The sequence below is a fragment of the Betta splendens genome, chromosome 9 (assembly GCF_900634795.4).
Source record: "Betta splendens chromosome 9, fBetSpl5.4, whole genome shotgun sequence".
NCBI lineage: Eukaryota > Metazoa > Chordata > Actinopteri > Anabantiformes > Osphronemidae > Betta > Betta splendens.
The window spans coordinates 16,423,525-16,448,975 of NC_040889.2; the positions used below are offsets into that span (position 1 = coordinate 16,423,525).

A 25,451-nucleotide genomic window follows, 5' to 3' on the forward strand; every position below is an offset into this window, starting at 1 on the left:
GCCGAACCCCAATTCTCCTGCACAGAACAAAAACCCTTCAGGGGCTTCACATGGATTGGACTAAAAATTGCCTCGGACTCTTACATAATGAAATGCAGATGACTGTTTAGAGAGAATGATCAGACACCAAATGCTGCGTATGTGTGACTGACCAATGAGAAGAACCCTGTGGCACACGCAGGAGGCGCGGCGCCCCTCACCTCCGAGCGTTCGCAGGCTCGTGACAGAGAAGTTCACGCCACCTCAGAGATCTTGGTCCAACTGGACTTTTCATCTCATCCGCATCGGTTCGGGACGATCCAGTGGAAACTGTGCTGTAACAGGTGGCAACTGGAGCCATGTTGGAGCTGAGCTGTATGACAGGTACAGTAGGTTTCATAAGACAAACCCTTTGTTATTAGTATGTAGTCAAACCATAGTGTGCAGCTAATATAAGTCACCATTTATATAAAAAAGCTTTGCTTACATCAGCAGCTTTCTATTTTAATAACTTAGACCTAAACTAGCAACATCAGCTATTAAACCTACAAAATAGAGATGTTTTTGACTGTGCGCACTGACAATAATCCAACATTCATTATTATGTAACTACCGAATACAGATATTTATAATCTGAACATGCTGGAGTTATGACATCATCTGGCACTGCTGACCATGACAGGCGCGTGGGGAAGCATGAAAGCCGTTCTGTCATGGTAAGTCATCCCTCGTGACGAGCAGATAAGACTTTCGCGGAGACGTCAGGGGGAACTGAGGCTGAGGCTCAGCGGCACGCGCGTGTGTTTCTGCGCCAGGGGGCGATGGGCTGTCAGAAGACGTGCACGGTGGAGAAGTTCCTGCAGCGGCCTCCGAGGGAGGCGGCGTGGAGCCAGAGACACCAGAAGCACGGCTGCGCGAGGGGCGCGCGCAAGGTGAGCACAGCTGGGCGAGGGGCGCGCGCGCGAGGTGAGCGGGGCTGCGGCGAATGCGCTTTGATCTGACGCCGCCGAGATCGGCGCCGGGTTAAAGCCCGCAGCCATGATCTGACCTCACCGTGCACTCACTCACTGTCACTGCGGCTCATTGCTGCTAAACGCAGCCGTGGAGCGCTAAGGGACGGCATTAGCATGCATTAGCATTAGGCACGTTGCAAAGAAACGTTATCATATTAGCTCTAGGACATATGTGAGCCACGTAAAAAGTTGTGGCCTTAAACGTCTAGCAATGTGCATAATCATATCATTTATTTGCTATTCATCACTTTATTTTGTTCATTCAACTCCTGTCTGACCTCGTCACTGTTGCTGTTTCATTCCTCCGTCACGTGCTCCACGTCAGTATCCTACAGCATGGTCCGCCCGGAGCTCGTGCTCCGGTTGCATCTCACACTGTTTCTGCAGGAGCCTTCACAAAAGGGAACATCAAAACCGTTCTTCACACCTCTGAACGTGTCTCAGTGGGTTCGGTTTTGGGGGGGGGGTTCAGGCCCGCGGCTCCTCGCCTGACTTCTGACGTGCGCTGACAGCTGTCTGAACGGCTTTGGTTGGCTGTGACATGCTAAGGTGGGCAGGTGTCCTCTGAATCGTTATGTAAAAGCATAAAAGCCCAACACGGGAGCACCGGTCAGCTGATGTATGCTACAAGGCCCATTTAGTTTACATGGCAGTTCAAGATTTCATCATGTAGTAAGTCTGTAAAATCATACACATTTTCCTATTTATCAACATTGTGAAAATAACCAAGAATGTGTAATACTCATAATGCTAGCTAATATACACTGTAGTTGCCAATAGCAGCCCACTGCCCGTCCTCTTCCCCTGTAACGTGTACAGAGCAGGTAGAGGACCTGGGTGGGATGCTGTGATGCTCTCCGCTGTTAAACGGCCGCTGTGCCATATAAACTGTGAATTGGGATTACAGGGAGGGTCCCGCTGGAGGGGGAGGGAAGGCTCTGAGCAGAGGTAAGGAGCAGCTGTGGTTGCTAGGCATCCACACTGAAGACAGCGTATCTGTTTTGGGCCCTGCTCCTCCTCTCTCTCCCCTTTTGCCATAACAGCGTGCAGTACCCGTGTCCGCCACAGGGGGCGGTCACGCTGCACACGCTGCGCTGCTCTCCTCCACATCCCCCTATGGTGAAAAAAAACCCCAACCCAGGATAGCCCAAATAATCCTCTTTAATACCCTTCTGCACTTGATTTCCTGATCTGTGATTGGATGCTAATGGTGTTGCCGCTGTTTGTGATAGCTGATTGGTCTGGCCCGGCACTCGCACACCGAGCGACTGTCGGGCTGAGCCCCAGAGGAGCCTCTGTGGCATAATGGCCCGTGACGAGGTGAGGAGGCAGAGTCTCTGTATCAGCTTGCAACAATAGTAGAGATGTACTGCGACGACTGGAAGCGAAGACCACGAGAGACGCCACAGAACCCGGCGTGACCTTGCCAGCTTCAATCATGGCCGCCCATCAGGGGTGGTTAGGTGGGCAGGCGGGACCGCTGCCAGGAGGCTCTATTGACAGGATCGCCTGTGACTGCTGACAATATGAGAATGACCAATTCTGATTAAGGAGGACGAAAGGCATCCTGGAGAGGGATTTCTGCTTCGTGCTGCTGCGCACTGCACTGCCTCTGCACCCCTGCGTGCCCGCGTCCGTGTGACTAAGCGTGTGTATGAGAAAGTGAGAGCGAGAGCGATAGAGCGAGAGAGCGAGCGAGCGGGCGAGCGAGAGAGCGAGCAAGGGGGCGTGTTGGTGTGTGTGCTCTGCTGCACAGCCACGGCGGTGTGAGCTGAACGATGCTCGCTGGCCGTCTCTCTCCCGCTCTCCCTCCCTCTCTCTCTCTCTCTCTCTCCCTCTCTCTCTCTCTCTCTCCCTGCGCTGCCTGGCTGTGCCTCTTTCTGCCGAACACTGATGAACCATTTTATGCTACAGAGCTGCCATAGTCATCATTCCTGTCTGGCTCCGGTCTGTAATTTTGTCCTTCCGGCGCAGCAGGACACACGTCCCGCTCTGTTGGTCCTTCAGCCGCCGATGCACAGGTACTGTAGCGTTTACTGTCTTCTGTCGGGATGCGCGTGTTGTTCTGAGTCAGGGATTGTTGTACTGCCTCTGCTGCAGGATCCCTGTGCTGCTCCCGCCACCGCCGCCGCCGCTGCTGCTGCTGCTGCTGCTGCTGCTGCTGCTGCTGGAGTGATGAGAATGATCACAACACGTCTTAGTGTCTTCGACTCCTATAGCGGCTAAGATAATCCCAACTCGCAGCCTCTACCCGTCTGTGCCTCTCTCCAGCCGGTTTGGGTGCGCTGTGCCCAGGACTGTAGGTTTCTGACGCTGAGACGAGCCAGAGGACGTTGTACATCATTTGCATGCAGTCCAGATCCACTGTCGTGTGTCTCCTGAATTGTTGTAGTTTCTCGTCCCCTCTTGAAGCAGCTGCAGGGTCTTAATGCAACACGCCTCTCAGTGTGTTCATCATGTGGAGGTGAAATGACGTGCTGCTGCTGCTGCCGGGCCGTGTCGGATAGGACTGTGTGTGGCGTGTACAGATGTTAGTTAAGTTAGGAGAATCATTAGTGCGACTGAAGTTGTGTTGATGAACCGGCGATATGAGACCAGTGATGTGGGATTCATCAGTTTGTTTACATGGACGTCTATTAATAGCAAGTGCAAGTGTTTATTGCAGTCTTATCGCGGAATCAGATGTGGTGTTAGAACCGGTGTGTGTGTGTGTGTGACTGTGCACACGTTGTGAATCGAGGGCTGCGTGTTGTGTTGTCACCAGGCCCTGTAGGTGGCAGCCGTGAGAGCAGAGGGCAGCTGTGAGCGGGGCTGCCTCCGCGTCCGCGTTCACGCGTGCACACGTGCACACGTGCACAGGTACGGCCGCCTCCGCCGACTCCCAAGGTCACCCGTCGGAGGAGCCTCCGTAATTAGAGGCGTCAGTCTGGACCCGCAGCTCGGGTGTGAGCGAGCCCGCTCCCATTCACACCACGGCGCCTTGACAAGCAGGCGCAGCCCATTCATCTTTTCAGCGGTTGTCCCTGAGCTGCCGGGAAGCGACGTCTATCTTCACTATGCACAGGAGACGGGCGTTCATATTTGGAACCCAAATTTGTCCCGTCTGCAATAAGTTGATTGCAGGAAAGGGAGGCGGGAGGGAGGGCGGCGATGGCAGAGGGAGACTTCAAGCAAGGAGGGGAGGGTGCCGTTGAGCCATTTCTAATTCCAGCCATGGGTCAAATAATATTTGCATAGAATTCTATTCTGTTTCGTCCCTCCGTGCGGTGCCAGCTGACGGGGGGCCGTGCACTGCACTTATAGTCACAGAAAACTACGGATTTGAGACTTAAAGGCATCTGCTGGCTGATATTATACTACACTGAAGCCATCTGCGATTTTCCCCATATGGTATATGAAAAAACTACAACTCAAGGACGTTAGGTTTTGAAGTACAACTTTTAAGAACGCTTTAAATATCTGCTACTGATCTAGTGTCTGGTGTTCGTATCGTAACCTTGAACAGCTTTGAAACAAATTTACTACCGATTCAGCTTTTGCGGCAGAAGCAAGACAGTAACTGCACACCGCTGTTATTCTGGGCTCTAAAGCCTTCTGGCTGAACCACTGGGCGCATAACTATTCAGTGCATCGCTGCTAGTGGCTGTCTGAGGCAGACGAGGAGCCGAAGGCGGCCGCCGCCAGGCCGTAGTAACAGCTGGTTCGCTGCCGCCGCCGCCTGGATGTGGCCTGGATGAGCACGTGACCCTGCCGCTGTGTGAGGCATTAGTGATATGAACAGCAGGGTCCGCGGCCGCCGTTACATAACCCCATCTTCACCGGGAGGCCTCCGCGGCAGCGACTCAGCGGCAGCGCGGCCAAAGCACGTTAGCGCTTTCCTTCCGCGGATGCCGGGACTCTTTGCGTGTCCTGTGAGAATTTTAACGTGCGGGCAGAGCTGTTTTGTGCTGTAAGAGCCTCTGGAGCGGTAGAGTCCGGACGGCACACGTTCTGTCTTCCTGTTTCCTGTTTGACTTGCATTTAAAGAGATCAACATCCAGGAGGTCAGCAGAGAACAGGCAGCAATCGTGACGCGGATTAGGCTGCATCCATAATTGATTGCTTCTGGAGTTGATCAGTTCAGTTCACACAATGAGATGAACACTGATCTGGTGAGATAAGATAAGGTGGTTTGTATCGCTGCACTGTCAGGGCGTCAGGCTTTGGTCCAGTTTTTGAGACGTGACTTAATACTAGATGCTGCTGTTACATTTTCATATGTAGACGGCTCGATGTCGGCTCCACGAAGCTTCCTTCTACAAAGGTGCAGAAGTTTTGGGGACGATTATGTGGATCTTGTCCAAATCCAGGCAGTGATGATTACTGTCAGGATTTGCTTTGTAATAAAAAAGCTTATCTCCACAGGTTCAATCTCGGTCTCAAGCGCTGTGTTTGTGTTTCTGCTTACAGGTCTCTGACCATCATATTTCCAATACAAAGCTAAATCATCCAGTTTTGTGGACATTATACAGCATTCTTGCCAAAGCAGCAGAAAGGACCGTCCTGATCATTGTTTGGATTTATTGGTCTACAGCTGCAGGCAATAAGAGCATGATCCTCTGATGTCTGAGGTGACTGGTGATCATCATGTCAGCATTCACACAATTTCTAAGGACGTGCTCTCCTCTGTGCATCATGGCGGAGGTTGAGTACATGTTATCGGCAGGTGGCATGTGTCACTTACGTTAAAGACACACTACATTTAATGCTGGATATAATTAGGTAAATGATGCTGTTCTCCAGAGGTGATGTTTGTTGTTCATGTCAGGGCTGTAATAGATTCCGAAAGAGGAATTTCTCTGCGGGTTTTCCTGGAATAAAAGGCTGAGCTGACTAGTGGGTGTTGCAGCAGGGTGATTTATCCGAACTGTAGGACACGCTGCACGATGCACTCTTCTATGTTGTGGCTCCCTGTGGTGTCAGCAGGCCCGCTGTCCAATCCGCTGCTTCGGAGCTGGCCCATCGGCGCGGAGGGCAACAGGTTAATTGCATGAAGAAGATGTAATGAGGTGGATTGAATTAGCTTTGCCCTGAGTAAAATGAAATAAAGAGTCCGTCATGACATTCAGACTCCCAGACTGAATCACTACACATGCCCACCCAAATATAGAGTATCATAATATGCTGTATTATCTTGATGCTGACTCCAGTCCAACAGGAGTTGTATACTGGGAAGATTGTGTCTAATTTAGCCTTAATAGAAATGCCTTCATCAGTGTGAACTCTAATGCAGATGAGCACCAAGTGCAACAATCAAGGCTTAAAGTGAGCTCATTGCGTTGTTCAACTCAATTTCAGCTGATGTTCTGCAAAGGACTCGAAGATAATTCTTACAACGAATTCTTGGTGTCAGACAATCGAGGCTGTTGCCTTTGAAGCTCTGTAGCGAAGGATGATGTGGATGCAGGGACTTTATGGCCTTAGGAGGTGTGCCTTGCAGCAGAGCTCTGGGGCAGGATGGAGACCGCCTGTGTCCAGATGTCTGTTTGCGTTAGGGAGGTTACGGCACTGCCTCCTGCCATGAGAAACAAACACTAATTGCCCATTGGCCCCGAGTTAGAGATGTGCAGCTGGGTATATGAGGCTAAAAATAGCACTGCTTGTTCCCATGAGTGGCGGGCACACAGCACCATAGCATTAGGATTCAGCACTAAAGTATGCCATGCACAAAAAAAGGTCATCTCCTGGACATGGCCACAAATGTCAGTGGTACAAAGCTGCAGCAGCCCAGCGCGGCTGAACTGTAAGCTGGGCCTCGGGTCGATCACTTGGAGGAAAATGTCACGTGGCCACAGCCAAGCGAGCCTCATGGCATCCTGTGTTTTGTTTGCATCCCAGCAGCATCAGTGGCTGTTCCATAAAGCATCTAAGCATCTACTGCCACGCCGAGATGGCCCCTACGTGTTGGACTCAAGTTACAGCTCACCCTCTTTGACACAAAAGCAGCATCTGGTTCCACCTGACTGGAGCCATGAATAATTGAATAGAGGCCATTATTATTTTCAGCCAGCTCCACTAGCTTGGCAATAACATGGAGTTTAGGTGGTGCTATCAGCGTTGCTGGCTAAGTGGTTGAACATGGAGGAAGGATGTTATTTTACCTCCTTGGCGTCTCATACTTGTGTGGGTTTGTAAGTATCTGGTTGAATGAGTATTTAAGTGTTGCTGATCATCGATACATTAAGGGAACATGTTGCGAGGCTGTTTGAACCGGAGCAAACCGAGCATCTGGCTGACGACACCATTACATGACCAGTACATCAGCTGATGTCTCGTGGCTCGCACAAAGCAGCAGGCGCTTGGCAAAGCAAATCAAATTTTTTCTCCGTGTGACGTGAGTTTTCTGCAAACCACTGCCTGTTTCATTTTCTACGCAGACAGTGTTTTCACCATGTTCGGAGCCTCCAGGGAGCAGGTCCCCACTTCTACAGTTGAACTGAATCTGTGACAATGAATGAGAGGAACATATTCTCTATGCACTGTAGGAGTGTAGCTGTTTGCTATTTTTTCCACTCACCTACACGTACTGCACTAGTGTGAGCAGATTTCATCACCAGTGTGGTTTAGCAAAGAAAGACTAATCTGCTTTCTCCATGTAGTTTATTTAAGAAAAGACAGAAAAAAAGGATTAAATCCATGTTGTACATTTTCAATATACATAAGGGAACATGGTAGAATGAAGACAATGCCAGTTCAGTGCTACTACAATAAAAAAAAATATTTCAAACATAATTATGCTGTATTGAAGAAAATGACTGGAGCTTGTTGCAGTTCAGCCTCTGGTTTGTCTTGTCTGTTTGCGTGACGTCATTTCCGTTCCTCCGTTTCCGGTCTGCTTTAATCATCAATCTGCACTTGCTTCCATATCCAGTGTAGCCAGACGGTAAATTAGGAAATATTGTACTGTTGCTTTAAAATTTTGGGGCAATAGCTTGGACCCTCTTAAATCAGGGTCACCCACTATTGTATGAACTAAGAAAAGTAAAAAATCACAATGCATTTAAAAACAAACCTATTCTATGTGCACATAACCTTAGAAAATAACACAGAGACTTATTTGAATTATGTTATTTGAATTAAACAATTCCTTTATATTTGGTTAGGGCTAGAGACGTCACGTTTTGTGTGCATTTTCCTTTACATGTTTGTTAACACTGTAATGTCCGACACTACATAAACACCGCAGCAGCGGCAAAAGGCTTCGGCCCCATTATAAAACTGGTTGAATCCATCTCTGAAGCATAGTCCCTGACTCACAGACAGGCGAAGCTGCTTGGTATACGTAACCAATCAGCAGCGCTGCTGATGTGATTGACAGAGAGGAGGAGCCAACCAGGTATCAGTGAGTGAAACAAGTTTTTTGGTGACGTGCGCGACCAGAACGACTCCAAAACAACCAGAACAACACCAAAACATGAACGGTAATGTCAAAACTATTTTAAATTCGCCCTACGATATCGTAGACCGCACAGACCCCAAAACTGACCTATAAATACGATAATTATCGTAAATGTGGCAACACTAATAATCACTCGTTCTTCACATGCTTTATTTTGGTAGGTTCATTGTGTCGTGTCTGTTTCCAGTTCATATTCCCATATTGAATGTGTTATTTCTTATGAAGCTGGTTTAAATTGTGCAGTTTGGTCCAGCCCCTATGAACGTAGCCATTTTGATAATGTGTGGGTTTAGTGACAGAACTCAACAGGACGTTGGTTCCAGGGCTGCTGGTTTCTCACGGCTGAACATCTGACAGCATAAGCGAGTTCATATTTTTTCAAGACGCTCAGAAATGTGCAGTGGTGCCGTATCACAGCTTTAGAAAGTATCTGCAGTCACTTGTGGCTTTAATATTATCATCCCTATGTTTAAATAATTGACCGCGGTTTAAAACGTTTTTTTTCTGTCCCCCCACAGCTGAGAAACGAAGTTTTGCCCCTCAACTTCCCCAGTGTGCAGTATTTGGACAGCTTTCGTATCCTAGAGGACGACGGCAGCGGCTCTCGCAGACTCGGCCCGGCAACCCTGACCCGCCACTGGGCCAAGCAGAAGTTACTGGTAAGTTCTGGTGCGTGGAAGGCAGATAAAGGCTTGTTGATATTGGACTGGGCACGGGTCATTAGAGGCACTTGGAGGCTGCTTCAGGGGCCCTCGCCTCCAGCCGTGTCTGGCCTTCATCGTCTTCTCGCGGCTTTCGATTGCGAGCGTGTGAAGCACGACTTATTTCTCCTCCGGGCGATGTAATGAAATGAGCTGTGCCTCTGCATCGTGTTTATGATGAACCGTGGAATCCAAGTGGCCATTTCCTCAGTATTCAGATCTGCTGAGCACGTCAGGAGCCTTGTGGACGCTGTGAGGATGCGATCAGGCTGTTGGCAGACTGATCTGACAACTAAATTGTCCCAATTGTATTAGAACAAAGTAAAGAGCATTTAAAATATTGTATTTATTATATTTTCTTTTAGGTTTTCCACGTAAATTTTAACCACCAAAAAGATGCCACGCTGCTGTTAACATCTGTTTTAAGGCGTGCTGAACCTGTACAGCGACCTTTCCTGGGGAGTAAGGAGACCCAGTAGCCACGTTGCTGAAAACACTCTTAAATGGTAAACAGTGCGCTTCCAGAGCGAAGCTACTGAAGCTTCGCTTTCCTCAGGCTTCCTCCGGGCTGCGATCTCACAGCGGCGGCTGCTTGTAATTCCCCCGGCTTCCCCTGATGTCTGTGGTTCAATATGAATGAGCTGCATCGATTAAACCTCAGTGTGGTGCTTGTGCATTGGAGTTGGGTGCTTCTGTGTGTGTGTGTGTGTGTGTGTGTGTGTGTGTGTGTGTGTGTGTGTGTGTGTGTGTGTGTGTGTGTGTGTGTGTGTGTGTGTGTATGTGGAAGGGGGGCTGCCGGCTTTCTCTCCTCTGCCTCCGTAGCAGACTGTTGCTTTTTGTGGCGGGCGATGTTATGGGTGGCATCACCAAAAACTGACGCTTGTTATCAGCAGTGTCCTCCTGTGTGTTAAGAGTGTGTGTGTGAAGAGTTAACCTCGTGACATGAAGGGGGGCAGATTCTTCCCAAGCCTCCTCGCTTTGGCTTGGATACATATTGAAATGTGGTGCGGCATTTCGCCACCTACTTTTCACCTACTGAGCAGTGATGAAGTCCATCAGCTGTAATGCAGGATAAACTCTGGAGCTTGTGACAGTGATGCTAGTAATTAGCTTTTCAACACTTAAGCGCCCTCCTTTCCTTTCAGTCATGCGCCGCAGCATTTTCTAAACAGCCAAATATATGCCGTCGCACATTGCCAGCTTTTGTAATTGACTGTGTCGTTGCCTAATTCTAGCAAATCTGACAGTTTGAGTCACAGGAAGGTCCCAAATCGTAGCGTCTTTGAAGGAAACCTGGTGAAAGGCGCTGAGGGCCGTGGTGTTAGTTACTTCAAGTGGAGATTATAGATTGTGAAGTATTGATGCAGCATCAGTAATTACCAGTGGAGCACGGTCCTACAGCATCTGAGTAAAAACTGTCGGAGCGTGAGGCCGATCTTCGGCAGTGCCGTTGGCCGTCAGCGCTGGCGTCTCCTCACAGAAATACAATCCACGCAGTTGCAGGCTCACCGTGGTGCAGGTACCTTCCTTCTCTATGCACACGTCAGTTCATCTTTGTACGGCATGTTCTCCCTTTTATTCCTCTGACACTCGTCCTCTTTTAGGCAAGTTTATATTCTATCCGGTACAAACGACAATTACTTAACATTTCCCTCTGTAATAAGACGTCTGCTGGAGCTTTTGAGATCAAGGAAAGTGGCGGAATAGACAAGCAGCTATTTGTTTTTCACTCACTTTCATGGTTATGAATTATGCATTTGCAGTTTTGGAACGTGCACCAATAGGAATAGAAGTCTCCTCTTATCCTCACATTAGACATTAGAATGCACTTCAGTACGCGATTACTTCGGCTCAAAGAAAAACTGAGAAGTGATAAGTTCGCATACATGGCAGAGGTGCTCTATTGTGTTAGAATGTACAGACCTTAAAGCGTCACACCTTCATATTAACCTTTTCACACTGACTCTTGGCCTGCTGTCAGCTGTGTAATTCTCCACATCTGTTTTCCTTCACCCACTCTCTCCAGCCTGTAGGCAGAACATGATGCGGTAACTTGGGGTCAAAGGTGACCGTCATAAAACGGTCTTGTCATAGCAAGGTGACGAGGATGATATTTATCCTTTCTGAAGCCAGATTACATGTGATTTACACTGATTGAAAGCCTGACGGGAGCAGAGCGAGATGCTTGTCCTCATCCTTGGCTTCTTCTCTGCTGCAGGGGCAAACTTCAGTAAGAACTGCCCAGATATGCTGTTTAGAGCTAAGATGGTAAGCTAAGAAGCTCTAACATATTAAATTTCTCTGGACTGATTTGTGTCTGTACCCACTGGTTTCCTTCTCAGGGTTCTCCGTGGTTAACGCCTGGCTTCGTGACAATTCAGGACGGACGCGTCTACGGGTTTATGGGCGGATCGTCAGCCTGTGACGCTGTACATTTGTGTTTGTTTGTGTTGTTCTACGCATGTATTGAGGTGGGAGGCCCCTGTGCTGGGGCCCAACCTAATGTTTACATGAGCTGTAATGAAATTAGAGCTGCATGGCGCCCACACTACAGGCCTCCACTGATCCTCTAATTCAATTACCCCCCTTATTAATGCTCAGATGCTGCTGGCTGACCCAAGACTACACACTGCTTTTGCCACACACTAGTCATTCAGTGGCTATTTCTGCTGCCTCACAGGACTGACTAGTTATCAGTGGCTGTTCTTACACTACAAGCCAAAACAAAAATAATCATACACATGTAGGTGGAGAGGAGGAAGTAATAATTATTGAGTCACTAATATTGTTAATCTAGTATCATCAGTATTCATATACAGGTAAAAAATAACTATTATCTCTCTAGTTAAAAGCAGTTCATCATATGTTTACTGTCATTGAGTTCCCTCTTTTCTGACTGAGATGCAAACCTAGAGATACCCCCCCCCCCCAGCTGAATGAAGTCAGTGGTCAGACCTTGTGCTTCACCAGATAATGGTGGTCTTATTATGGTGAAATAATGTTTATCACCATCTCATCAGCGATAGAGAGCGGGAATAAGTTCTTTCCAGCCTCCTCCGGACTCAGGTGTTTGGGAGTCCCCTGCCACCTGCCACCGTCTTCTCCACTCTGGCTTGTCATGACAGCCAGGGGCCTTATCACACCTCTGTATTTGTTCAGCAGGGCTATGGTACAGTGTAGGAAAATCAAAACACAGGAGTGAATACAGGAAGTGGTGCAGTAACGGTCCCGTAAGGCTGTCTGATGATATCATTTGGTGCCAGATTAAAAGTTAGTGGAAACACATCTGATGTGGCAGGGTGTGGTGAAGTTAAGCTGGGTAATGGGTTTATCATAGTTTGGCAGGATGTCGCTGGGAGCCTACATAATGCACTAAGGCCAAATCATCTCATGCCCATATACAGGATTTCTAAATTAAATCCCTGCCAAGTTTCTCAATCTCCAGCTCTACTGCATTGAGCTTATTAAAGTTTCACTCCGTTACAGGCTCTCCTTCGCCTGCACATTCATCCTGCCTCGCAGGATGAATGTGCCCCCTTTTAATAATGTAACTAGTTTTAACAAGACTGTAAAATGGTCATCTAACTTTCATAAGCCCTGTTAGCAAAGTGACAAATTCGTAGGACGGCGGGAGTCATTTCGACAGCCCCTCGATTTTTCTATTGGTGCAGCTCGGTGGAGGTCGGGACTGTCGCTCCAACGTTTAAGGCGGCCTGTGGGGAAGCTTGAGCATCACCCCCGTGGCTCAGAAATACAACTCAGTCATGATGTAGGTGACTTAGATTGGCCTTCTGGTAACTGATAGCGCGCCACTGAACACTCCCCTTCTCCTCTGCCTCATCTATAATGCACATGAGCTACGCAGGGCTAAACCCTGAAAACAAGGCCCTTCCAGACAAAGCTAGATCATCTGCCTTGCCACGGCTTTTATAATCCAATTATGAAAAGCCAAAAAAAGGACCGTTCCACTCTAATGCATGCGGTGCAGCAACATCAGCTGAAGTCGTGTGGGGCTCAGGGTGTCGTCGATGTATAAGCTGCTAGCGTTGTTGTGCCTCAGGCGTTGCTGGGGTAATGTGACCTTCATAAGGAGATTAAAATATGTCTGTACAGTAGCAGGCGTGCATTGATTTTCAACCGGCCACTGGTATTTATGGACCGAGCCAGTGCATAAATATCGATACTTGTGCACCGGTGTATTTTTGTGCCTCCGTGTGCAAAAAAAACTCCCAGATTTAAATAAACTAATTGATATCGCATGTGTTTGATGACCTACATCTGCTTGTGACCCAGCAGATCCCTAATAAGGTCAATTTACATTATGTGTCAGCTAATTACAGCGTGCATTGCTGAATTCCCCAAGCTGTCAGGTAAAACAGCAGTCAAAGGCGGCGACATGATGGAACGCGCTGTGTGAGTTTCCCCGTCATGTCTGTGCGGCGTTCAGATCATCAGACCACGACAGTCAGGCTTGTGTGACGGGCATCACAGCACACTTACTAATTGTTAGTCACTGGGAGGTGAGGCATTGTGTTTAGTCTAGTGACCCTTAATTAGCTTGGTGCCCGGGTGGAAGGAAAAGACCAACAATGGCTGCCAGCGTTTCTCTGACTGATCAGCCGGTCACTCGCAATGTCAGAGTCACACTGAGTGTGTCTGTCTGGAGTCTCGTTGTTGTGTTTCTCCATAAACGTCCCTTGCTTCCTCCAAACGCTTCTTTGACTCAATCAGCAAATCCCGTTTAAAACTGTGGAGCGTTTTGTTCTATGTGATCTAGGAATTTTTTTTTCCTTGTTTTTCTCTGAGGCATCTGAGATGCGCCACTCTGAGGATTTATTGGTCGTAGGTACTGTGGGATGACTGTGACAGGCCGACTTGGGATGAGTCACACTGCTGACATGACTCTTTTGCCAATGATCTTCCCACAAAAGTTAAAGTTCTGTTTCTTGGCTTCTGTTAGGTATCACCACACCTTCTACTGTAGTGAAAGGGGAGGTTTTCACACAGGCATGTGATGTGTGATGAATAGAGCAAAGAGAAGGAACATCACACTATACTGTACGTTCATGTCCCACTTCTAGAGTTGCACTTTTCCTCTTATTCCAGACTATCATATGGCACTTGGCCACTGACGGTGACAAACCGTTTAAGTTGCACTTCCAGACAGATCAAGAGAGAGACCCGTAAATGGCCAGGAGTCGACGATCCTAATGCATGGTCCCTCGACGTGTAGTGTAGTGCTGGCATTCAGTTCATATTAATTCACTGCTTATCTGTTGGAGTCTGCGATGGTTTATTATCAGGTGACCAGAGCTCTGGCAGCCTGCAGTAATTTAATCAGCGAGCTTGAATAGCAGCACGGACTTCGGCTGAACTTCGGGATCAGGTTGCAGACCGCTGCAGTTCCTGCGCGGAGAGAGCCGGCCGCCTCTGCATCGCTGTGCCGAGGGTGGACCCGTGGAGACCCAAACCCGCCGTTTGTGGACCGCTACCTCTCTGGATATGAGGGAGCTGGTCTTTAAGGCTTGCACCGTCTCTGTGTGGGAGAAGGTAAGACAGGTCAGCAGGTCAGGAGAAGGTTCAGGGCGCTCTGACTGACGGTTTCACTGTTACTAGATGCTTCGTTGGCGTGACAGCCTGGGGAAACCTGCTTTCCCCCAACACTTACTTTGCTGGAAAGTCAAAACAAATGTATCTCAATGCAATCCCTTCAAATGTAGTTTAACTTACAACAACTGTAATTATTTTTTGGTCTGGGAATTGATGGGAAAACGTTACAGTTCTATTCAGTCTTAAATCTTTCATAAGTTGTTGTTGTAAGCTGTCTGGACGGAGGAAGCTCCAGGAATACTCTAGAAGCAAGTGTGACATCTTGCTCTGGGTTCAGCTGGTGACTTACAGTAGTGACTGGTAGACTGGTGATGTATTATATAAATTGGCTGTGTCTTTATTAATGAAGTTCCCTTTTAAGATGTACAGTCTTTTTTTAAACAAATTGTGAAGAATGTACAATTTAATACGTTCACTCTTCTATTTCATGAGTACAGTCGGGTGTAGGACCCTCTCGCTAAGCGGCTATTATTCCAGCCTTTGACTTAGGCTCTGGCCCAACCTACCGGCACCTCGGGGTCTTAGCGTTCAGTAGGCTCAGCTTGGAGCTGCTGTGCTGCTCTGTTGTTGTTGCGTAATACAGAAGCAGCTCAGCTTTTGAGTCATCTACCTGCACTTGTTGGATATTTCTGCCTGGATCTGAATCCCGTTCAAGCGGCAGGTCGCTCGCTCGTTCATTGGTGCACTGTCTTCGACTTAAAGAATGCCTCTCCACTCTTCTTTCCTTTTTTTTTTTTCTTCCTCTGCGCCGATGATGACTCACACTCCAACACACCCTGCAGAAATCTCCTATCATGCAACTGAGAGAGAGACGGGGGGAGAGAGAGAGAAACAGAGTGAGAGAGATGCACGCTTTGTGTCTCTAACACAAACAATACCTGTTCCTGTAACCTGCTCTACCTGCGTTGTCTATTTACAGAAATACTTGTGCTGTGCTCCCTGTGGCTCCCCGTAGGCTCAGAATGCAGCTGGTGTTGTTGCGCTGCTAAACCCTTGAGTGCCTTTTGCATTTATTCAGGCAACCGATTCTCTTACGCGCGACCGTGGGGATCCAGCAGAGCTTCATCAGATGCACTTAATATCTCCTGCGTATGACATCCCACACAACGGAGGCGTCGCTAAAGCTGAAGGAAGTAAATGTCAAATTGAAGCAAATGTTGCAGCCGTTAAAAAAAAGTCGGGTGCAAAGCTGCCGTTTCCAGGTTGTCCTTGCGATTCTCCCACATTTGTAGTGGTCGGCGTCCAACCCGGCACGTGCTGCGGCGCCGTAGGTCCACTGGCCTCGGGCGTCCGCTTCTCTGGAAATGGGGAACAGAGGAAGGAGACGGAGCGTGGTTAATAATGAGCATGTATGTGCAGTGGAAAGCACAACGGCTTGTGTGTGGCCCCACAGGCTAAAGCGTTACATAACCCATGTGCTGCGTTGCTGGGCCGATTGTTCATTGCTGTAGTGGGTGAACGGCACCGTGTTCTGCTCGTGTGGCTGCGACGGGGATCACGGTGGCGCCGAGGTTTGACTGGTTGCAGATTTGGAGCGCTTCACCCTGCGAGGGCTCTCTCTCTCGCCCTCTCTCTCGCCCTCTCTCCCTCTCTTATTCACCATGCCCCCTAGTTCAGCTCTCGGAGCCGTCTTTGGTAGAAATGTTTTATCTCTCCGGATTCAACTGGCACTCTGTTAAGAACGTGTTATTTTTAGCACGCTGTGTCAAAACACGCCTGTCTCATCCTGTGTATGTACGTCCTCACTGAAATAACTTCCCTTCCCCAGAAGGCTTGAGTGGTCTCTTCAGCTACATGTGCCGGAGCACTGTTTGCCGTGCCCATTATGCAACGCTGTGCCTCAGCCGCAGGGCCACCGGGCAGGAAAGGTAGCCAGCGACCACTCACTCGCCCTCGCGTCGTCCCGCCGCCTCCGCCCTCCGTGCTCTCTCCAGCTCCACCGTGAGCCGTGGTTGGTTCGCGGAGGGGAGGGAGGCGAACACCAAATGAATGCAGCCTGTGCTTTGAAAAGGCGGTGGACTGCTGCCGGCGTGGAGCGCTGGGTGTGCTGGAGTGTGACGGCAGGTCAGCGGAGGCCAGCGGAAGAAGAGGGGATGATCTGTCCTCTGCTGACAGCGGGCTTCCTGTGTGCTCTGCCTCCGTCTAATGCAAAGCAAAAGAAGGCGTTTTGAAATTAATCAGTCCTTTTGAGTGGACGTCGTCTGCAGCATTTAATTAAATGCTTGATCCGCTACCTTGGATCATGTCGGTGCACCAGAATCCTTAATGTGCCACTGAGTCATAGCCTCATCTAGTCTGAATATTGCATTTTAAAATAAAGCGGCGTAAACAGGTTTTCAACAGTTCCAGCATCTGGTAAACTAACAGACTGCTGCTTTCATACAGTATTAATTTGTATCTGTGGCCTTTTGACCCTACAACAGTGTAAAATCATTACTGCTAATCCTGTAATAAATACTGTACAGTACATCACATTGCATCTTGTTCAACTTAAAGCATAAAGGGTAAAAAAAACACGAGTAGTGCTTTTACAAGTACTAGTCAAAGCTGTAGCCTCAAATGGAAATGAAGTAAATGAGTACATTGTCCACAAACGGTTCAATTAGACTAAATCACATTCTGTAATTGAAGCAACACTCACCACAATGATAGAATCTGAGGACTGACGGGCATCAAATAAAAGCTTGTTATGCTCCATTCGGGTCCTGTGTTTACCTGTAGATGTAATACCTTCCATTTGCTGCAGCGTCGGCTGAGAGCAGAGCGGTGTTTGCTGAAGTCTCCCCGGTGGACACAGTGCTGTGCCTAACAGCATCTCTTGTACATAGGTAGTATGCGGCGCTGTGCTGTACACAGGCTCTGAGAACCCGCCAGCGCGACGTGTCCAGTGAGCCTAAGCTGCTTGGACGTCGGCCTCCGTTTGGTCCAGACCCTGCTGGGTGCAGCGGCAGAAATGGATGTCAGCGACGCAGTGACCCCTCCGCGAACCGTGCACACATTGAGCGCAGCTCGAGCTCAAATCTGCTCCTTCCTCCCGTCCACCACTATAGAATTTCACCTTGAAAGTAGAAGCGTAAGGCGATGGTTCCACAGGTCCAAAGCGAATCGAGGTGTGTTGTTTCCTCCTCTCTGTGAATACAGGAGCAGCGACAACTTGTGTAATTAACCTCACTGCTGCTCAAAGTTCAGCACAGTGGAGTCACTTGACAGCGCGGAGGAGCCTATTATGGTTTGTTATGGCAGTCAGATAATAGTCTAGCCTCTCTGTCTCACACCCACTTGTCGGGTTTTACCCTGTGTCTGTTTTTACCAAAGCAAATTTGGAGTTTTTATTTTCATTATGCTGAGAGCTCAAACCGGAGTTTGTAGGGATAGAAATTGAGAGTCCAATGATTGACAGGTCGGAGTGTTGTTTTTCTCCTGTTTATCCTCTCCAGTGTGCTGGATTCAAAGTCCTGACAGCCCCTCTCTGATCCCTGGATGAGGACAGGAGCGTATTGACAATCAAGCCTTGTGCAGCAGCAGCAGCAGCAGCAGCAGCAATCTACTCCAGGCTGTTGTTTATATGTTAATGCTGGACTCGCTCACAGACGAACTCATTCTCTGTCATGCCATTATTGTGCACAGTTGGCTTCATATTTCCAAAAACCCCTCTATTTAGTTTGACAGGAATGTCATGTGTGATGTGATATGTGGTACAATTATATTAGCAGACTTTGCGTCAGAGTAACTTCTGGAAAGCCGTGGGGCAAAAAAAAGAAACTCAGATTTGCAGACCTTATTTAACCTGGACAGGACTCTACTCTCCACCGTATTAATTAGTGATAGACTCTCGGTTCAGTCTCAACGGGGGATGTTGTTTTAATCCACCAGTCTGCGCCCACAGTATTTTCTTAATTACAGTGTGTTCCTTAACCTAGGACCTTAACATTCAATTCAATAATATGCGTTGAGTATCCAATTATTTTCCTGTTGACCTTTTGGACACTATGGAAGTCAGTCGTAGTATTATGCTCGCTGTGATCTCTGGTCTTTTCACCTTTCCTCTCAACGCTATAAAATTTATATTTGTAGTTTGACTAAAACAGGCCTTGTAGGAATTGTCTTATTATGGTTGGATATTTATGTTCCCTCAGGATGGGTTTCAGCACCTTTGATCCACCATCCTGTTTATTGGCTGTTTTTTTAATCACTTCTGTCCAATATGAGCTCCTACTGGACCAGTGAAATGCCTTGTGTTGGTGCGTTTCCCAGCCTTGTTTGAGCTCATGAGCAAATGTTATTAAGTTAAATATTAGTGTGTTGGCATCATCAAAGTCACTTCAGCTTCTAATCTAGAATTGGAAAGCAAATGGATTAAGCTTGTGCACTGTTGGAGCTACTTATTGTGTCTCATTCCTTTGTTTGCCTTCCTGCTTGCTCAGTTTTCCTTGGCTTCGCCGTCAGATCACACCTCACAAAGAAAGTAAAGCCTCAGTGAGGTCGTGTGCATTCATCGCTGCCATCCTTTGTCGTCTGATCGCTTCCGTCATTTGGACCGCGGCTGCTGTCGGCAGCAGATCCTCTGTTCGCTGCTCAGGTTGTGACCAGTAGCGGAGGTTCCTGTAAGTTGGCAGCGGTGGTTAGAGAGTTTCCCCCTCAGATGGGAGGAAAAGGCGTCTGTCTCTGCGCTGATTGTGCCAGACTCCTGCGGGGTGAGAACCTCGCTCTTTATCTCCTCCTGGGCACCACCTGTCTCCCATTACCGGACACAGGATCTCCTCGTCCACACCTCTATGTGAAAACTCCCCACAGCAGAGTCCGTGTAGCTCTGCCAAGGCCAAATGCCAGGTCTCCTCGTGATAATCACCTCACAGACACGCACGTTTAAAAGCAGATGATCCTTGTCACCCGGCATCCTGTGACCTTTCTCCCCCTTTTGTCTTTCTCTGGCATTAAAGACCTATTAATGGACACCTCTGTGGGCCCAGGCTGACAGTAGCTCTTGGCAGGCATTGAAGATTTGTCCAAGGGAGATACTCTGCTTAGAAACCCAAGGGTTTGCCCCCTTTCCATTTCAAATGTAACAACTCTTGGCTGTTTGAGGATCGTATTGTACGAACTGTATTTTGCCAACATCAACTTTGTTCCCCTATAGGATATAAAAGGTATCCTCATTATATTGGTTTTGCAACGGAGAGAGCAGACTAATTGCTCACCAGCTGCTGAAATGTGGTTAATGAATGGAGAGGCCACGAAGAGCTGTTCCCTGCACCCAGCGCAGCTCCTCCCTGCAGGATGGAGCAGCATATGTCTGAGGCTCTGGCGCAGGATCAAAGCGGAAGACGCGACGCCTCAGCTGGCGACAGACCCTTAGCTTATAGCACCTTGGCTCGCGTTGTCTGGAACACGTAGAAGTCACTGTATCTGCAACGTTTGTGCAGACTGTAGTTCAGATTCTGCTGCACTAATGCTGCGGAACACACGAGCCTGACACCAAATAAGTGTTATTTCTGTCAGAGCACTGCTGATAATCCTTTGGGTGGAAGGGGGGGGACTAAATTATAGGTGTTGGCAAATAGCAAATTGCAAGACATAATTGTCACAGCTACTGATGGTTGTGTTTGTGCCAAAGGCTGAAGCCATTTGGATCGGAAGAGTTTCTTTTTTTATGCCTGGTAATTGTCCATCTTAGTCTACCTTGACGTTTCATAGGTCGATGATTTGGCATAACAAGGACACCAGGATAACACTGGATCAGAACAAATAGGACAGCATGTAATATTTGGTGTTGTAATCAGCTTATCTGGTTGGAGCCCAAGTGTGCAGACAAACAGGCAGCCCGGGTCAATGTGCATTAATTTGTTCATAGCGGGTCTGCTGCGCCTCCGCCTCCGCCTCTGTTGGCTCCCGACTTGGCGGGGCTCAGGTGTGGGAGCACAGCTCCCCCCACAAAGGTAGCGAGCCATTCTGGCAATGTCACGGCTGCACATGGGCCAAGATGGCTGCTCCTTTGACCGCTGACGACACGCGTCTGGGTGAGCTGTGGCACAGCCGAGGTTGCGAATGCGGGCGATGTGCGAAATGAGGACATGACATCGCAGGCAGTAACCAGGAACAATACAGCAGCATTGTTAACTTTATTGCAGGAGAGCGTTGATGCCTCAGATCTATTAGATTTAATTTGCAAATTGAACGCTTTGATTATATGAGCTTTTAACATCTGTATGTGAGGCTAACAGGCTGCTACTCTGTTAGCTGTGCCTCACAAACCCCTACGTAGATACTCAGGATGGGTCCGAGTAGGCCTTGTTCATTTGTTCCCGGGATTGCTCTGTTTTCATTGTTGCCACCCAGGAGCGTCCTGAGTCTCATTTAAAAGGGCCGTTCCACTTGTAGGTACCAGCCAAGTGTCCAGGACTGAGCCAGCTGTGATCCTCTGGTGGCCAGGCCTCACTGTGGTGCATTCACACACAGGCCATCTGGGTTTTCAGTACCGTCGCGCCAGCGTACACGTCTCTTTTATGATTTAGTGATTTTCAAGGTGAAGGTTGGTAAGAGTAGCTGTGCAGAAGGCTGGTGGATGTGGACGTAAGCGCAGTTTAGTTTTTTGGCCCTCATACGCAGCGGCATTAATTTCTGTAAAGGTCTTGCTGGCTGTTTGTATTTTGAGGCATTGGTCCTGAAGTGATGTCATGGCACTTTTTGTAAATCTGTCTCAAGGTTATGGATTGTTCCGCAGTTCAGGCGACCGGAATGAATTTTTTGACAGAACAGAATTGCAGGGAAAATTGATGCTTCGGTAGCACTTGTTTGGGAATGAAATCCAGTCTGCTCCCACATAGGAGCAACATCTGTAATACAGGTCAGGTGTTGTGTTTCAGGGAGTTGAAGAAAAGCCGTGCTTTTATTACCTTACGATAATTATTCCCAGGGGCAAAACCTTTTAGAGACTAAACTAAATCTGGATGAAATGGGAGTAAAGGGGATAAATGTATGGCCTGCTGTCTTGTTTGTTTTGGGTTTTAGAGCGCGGGTCCATGTGACTCGGCCAGCTGGGAGCCTCCTGCGTGCAGTTCGGTGGATCTCCACTGTTCTCAGACCTCTAATAAAACTCCATTTCGAAACTATATAACGCCACTTCATGTCTGTGGCACCCTTTAAACTTTATAGACCACTTAAAGGCACGCATCGTGTCAGGCGGTCAGCGCGGAATCAACCGAGGGCTGATGCGCATGTACGAGAACCGTCTTTCGCTACAAGGTGGTTACGGTCGTGAAAGATGAAGGTTGCCATGTGAACTGAGTGACAGTCTATCAAACCCAGCCGGGCATGAGTAAGCTTCTGTGTCTGAGTGGGCAAGAGCAGGAGACGCTCAGCGTTTACACGGTTGCAGCAAAAAACATTAAATGCTCCAAGTAAGAATTAAAAGAATTATTTTCAGATGATATTAAATATTATTGCGGATATTGCAGCGATGCACTGCTCCCTCCCCTACCTCAGGAGGAGACCAGTGTTATTGTTTGGATTCTCACTGGTGTAAGTCTCATCTGACATCTTGGTGGTATAATGCTGTAGGATTATCAGATTTACAGTCCTCCTATTTGAGTCGCACACAAAGTCTGGTCTTTCAACCAACAGGCTTACATGTAGTTCAAAGCCTTGTTTCCTAATTGGGTCCCTTCCTTTGCATGGAGCCTTTCATCATATGTTATATAGTAGTTTCTCTAATAATAAATTGAGCTTCTGTTTTTTCTTTTTCATTCACTCTCGTTGCTCTCCCTGGCTACTCGACCCCTTTCTCTCCTCCTTCCTCCTTTGCGCCCTTCAGCAGTAGTGTGTTTGACATCAGCATGCAGGCAGGGAAGCGTTTGGATGCTCGGAGAGGTCACTCCCTGATAGTGGCAGCTTCATTTCTAATTCTGCAGCATGCAGAGGCTTGTGGCTCCATGTGGCAAGATAAAGGCAAAGAAAAGCGGAGAAAGAAGCAGTGGAAGCGGAATTCATACCAGGCTACTTGTGTTCCCACTGCGGCATGATGGGTAATGTGCCTCATACGGAAGGATGCCTCAATGAGGTCTTGTACTCAGGACAAACCCTCGAGGAGCTTAGACACTAAACCCTGCCTCCACGTCATTTTCTATTTTGACCCTACTCCTCATGTTGTACATGTTTTCCAGTCTGTGTCTCAATATTAATTAATAATATTTTTTTTTCACTCACCTCATGCTGGACTATTTCCTCTTTGAGGTCGACAGGTACATCCCAACATACATGACATGCACTCACTGTGTGTGTGTGTGTGTGTGTGTGTGTGTGTGTGTGTGTGTGTGTGTGTGTGTGTCAGTGTTCATGCACAGACACACACATAGGTAACGTTCAGTATTAGTGGACTGCCAGCATCTGCGCTTGCACACAGACTTAAGCTGTAGGACTTATGTAACTTACTCTGCCATTTCAAATGATAGGAAATCACAGGAGCTCGCCGTGCATGTGTAGTATAGCATGATATATATATATATGATGCTTACCAAGTGGAGGGAAATCCTCTTAAATCCCCCACAGGACAGTGACTTGCCCCTCTTTGCTCCAGCCTCTTTAATGGTCTTTGCTTTGGCTGCAAGAAACAAACACGTAAGACAAATATGTCTCGGGACAGTAGAAATATCTTTATGTACATATATATCTCTGGGAGCACCAGTGACATTTTGAGAGGAAACAAATTTGCTGTAAAACAAGCGTCTCTGTCAGCGTTAGGGGTGATGTGTGGCTTGTTTCTCAGAGCAGCAACTGCTAGTAAAAAGTCAAGTGCTTTGTCACTTGTGTTGCCATCAGTTCAAATATGTTCTAGCACAGATATGTTTCTACTGCTCCTAAATAAAAGGTCAGTTTCTAGTATAGAAAAATTATGATTTTCTTTTTTAATTTTCTTAAAAAAGAGTCTTACTCCTGCAAAAACCTTTTATTTAAATTAATTAAATTTAAATTACACTCAGTGATTTTACAAATTTCTAGAGTAAGTTATATTTGGTGTTATGCATTTCTCTCTTTATTTGGCATCTTCCTCAGACGTTGGCTGATTTTTTTTATCTCTCTCTCGCGGCCATATGCAGGAGTATTACCCACTATTATGCCTCATGCATACTCAACACAGCACGGGATCAAAGAGAGAGCGTAATGAGGTTACCCCTGTTCACCACATATTCTACACGGATCAGACCACCAGAGGAAAGCCTCCTGTGTTAGTAGTTGAGGAAACAATACTGGTATGTGTGACCTTTGTTTGTCTGAGATGTTGCTGTGCATTCTGACAGAGTCAGCAGGAACTAAACTAGTTCATGTATACAGTACATTCGTGACGCAGTACAGCACATGCTAACGTCGTCGTTTCTCATGGGAACTGTCCGTGGTGCTGAACACCAAGGAGGCTGTGTTCAGGGCATACAGCTGAGCCTGGACTGCTTTTAGTTCTTGTCTTGGGCGTGTTTTACTTCTAGCATAGTAACCATTGTGTAGCATAGTATATACTGTACAATAGTGTTGCAAAAACTGAAGATATTTGCGTTGTTTTTTTGTGTTTTTTTGTCGAGATGAGCACAAATTCACCCTCAGCAGATTCTCCTGATGCCTCCTGACTTTCTTCTTGTTTGACTCAGCGCAGTGTGAGACAGACCGGCAAACAAACGGAGCAGAGCTGTTTTTCACAGCATGAATCGACTGAACAATTACCGTAAACACTTATTCATACAACATCGCTCTGTGTATATTCAACAGATGAATTTAGGTTTAATAAACACGTTGCAGTCAAAATTCTCCCAGAGAAATCTATTGGAGGACATCAGGTTTCTCTAATGACTCAGCTCGGTTATATAAAACGAAGTTACTTGTTTATTTGACAGCTGAACAATTGTTTGCTAAAGGAAGTGGCTGACTGAGAATTAGTTATAAAAGTGGATGCGCTGACTGGTTGTGCACCATGCAATCTGCAGGAGAGACATGAAAATCACGTAGAACGCCTTAAACTCACCCATCTTGTGCATGAATTTGCATTAGTGCCACTGAAGCACGAATGTAGATCTTTCCTTAGGGGACAGTGTTTCTCATCCGTCTTCATCTGCTGTGCAGTAAACGCCTCTTCACTTATACAGGAGCTCATTACTCACAATGGCAGCCATTTAAATCTTTTATCAGAGGGGTTTTTAATTGAACATTGGCAAATGTGCCTCCAAACAAATGGACCTTCGGCTGCCCAAGAGCTGCGTCGCGGAGCGAAAGCGCGCGTCCACAGGTGTGCGAGTGAAATATTCAGCGTGCACGTTCACACAATGCCGCAGCCGTCTGGTTCGGAGAACAGAGCACATTAGATCCCAGCCCACATGGGAGATGGCAAGCAGTCTGTGGAGGCTCTGATTCACTCGGACGATGTCGGTTTGTGTTCGCTCCGTAACTCGGCTCTTTTACTCTTTTTGTTATTTTTAACACACCGTTCATTTTTATGAAGCGCTCTGGAGCTTTAGCTTTTAAACTACAATAACCGACACTTTCAGCAACCATCATGCTGTAGATCAGGAAAGTCAGGAATCAGCAGTGCATTATCTAAACATATTAGGGGTTCCAAGATTTAATCATTCCAGCTGTCACCTGCCTGGGGTTGAAAGCCACAAGGTTACGGATTATGAAGAGGTCAGAGCTTTTCTCTTTGTGTATTTGCTGGACCTGTTCTTTGACCTT

At 47.6% G+C, this 25,451-nt stretch overlaps 1 protein-coding gene across 30 annotated transcripts in view; it reads left to right on the top strand.

The window, feature by feature from the left end:
* Positions 1-614: 614 nt before the first annotated feature.
* rimbp2b (RIMS binding protein 2b) overlaps positions 615-25,451 on the top strand; it is a 56,584-nt gene continuing 31,747 nt past the window's right edge. For 14 of the 30 annotated variants that reach the window (XM_029160673.3, XM_029160675.3, XM_029160679.3 and 11 more), the window contains exons 1-3: positions 681-695; positions 795-911; positions 8,949-9,089. In XM_029160673.3, coding sequence (XP_029016506.2) covers positions 693-695; positions 795-911; positions 8,949-9,089 — 261 coding nt within the window. In that variant the 5' untranslated portion in view covers positions 681-692. Of the gene's footprint in view, positions 696-794; positions 912-8,948; positions 9,090-14,494; positions 14,682-25,451 lie in introns of those variants that run through there. The other 16 variants (XM_029160687.3, XM_029160688.3, XM_029160689.3 and 13 more) reach the window with 4 other exon arrangements.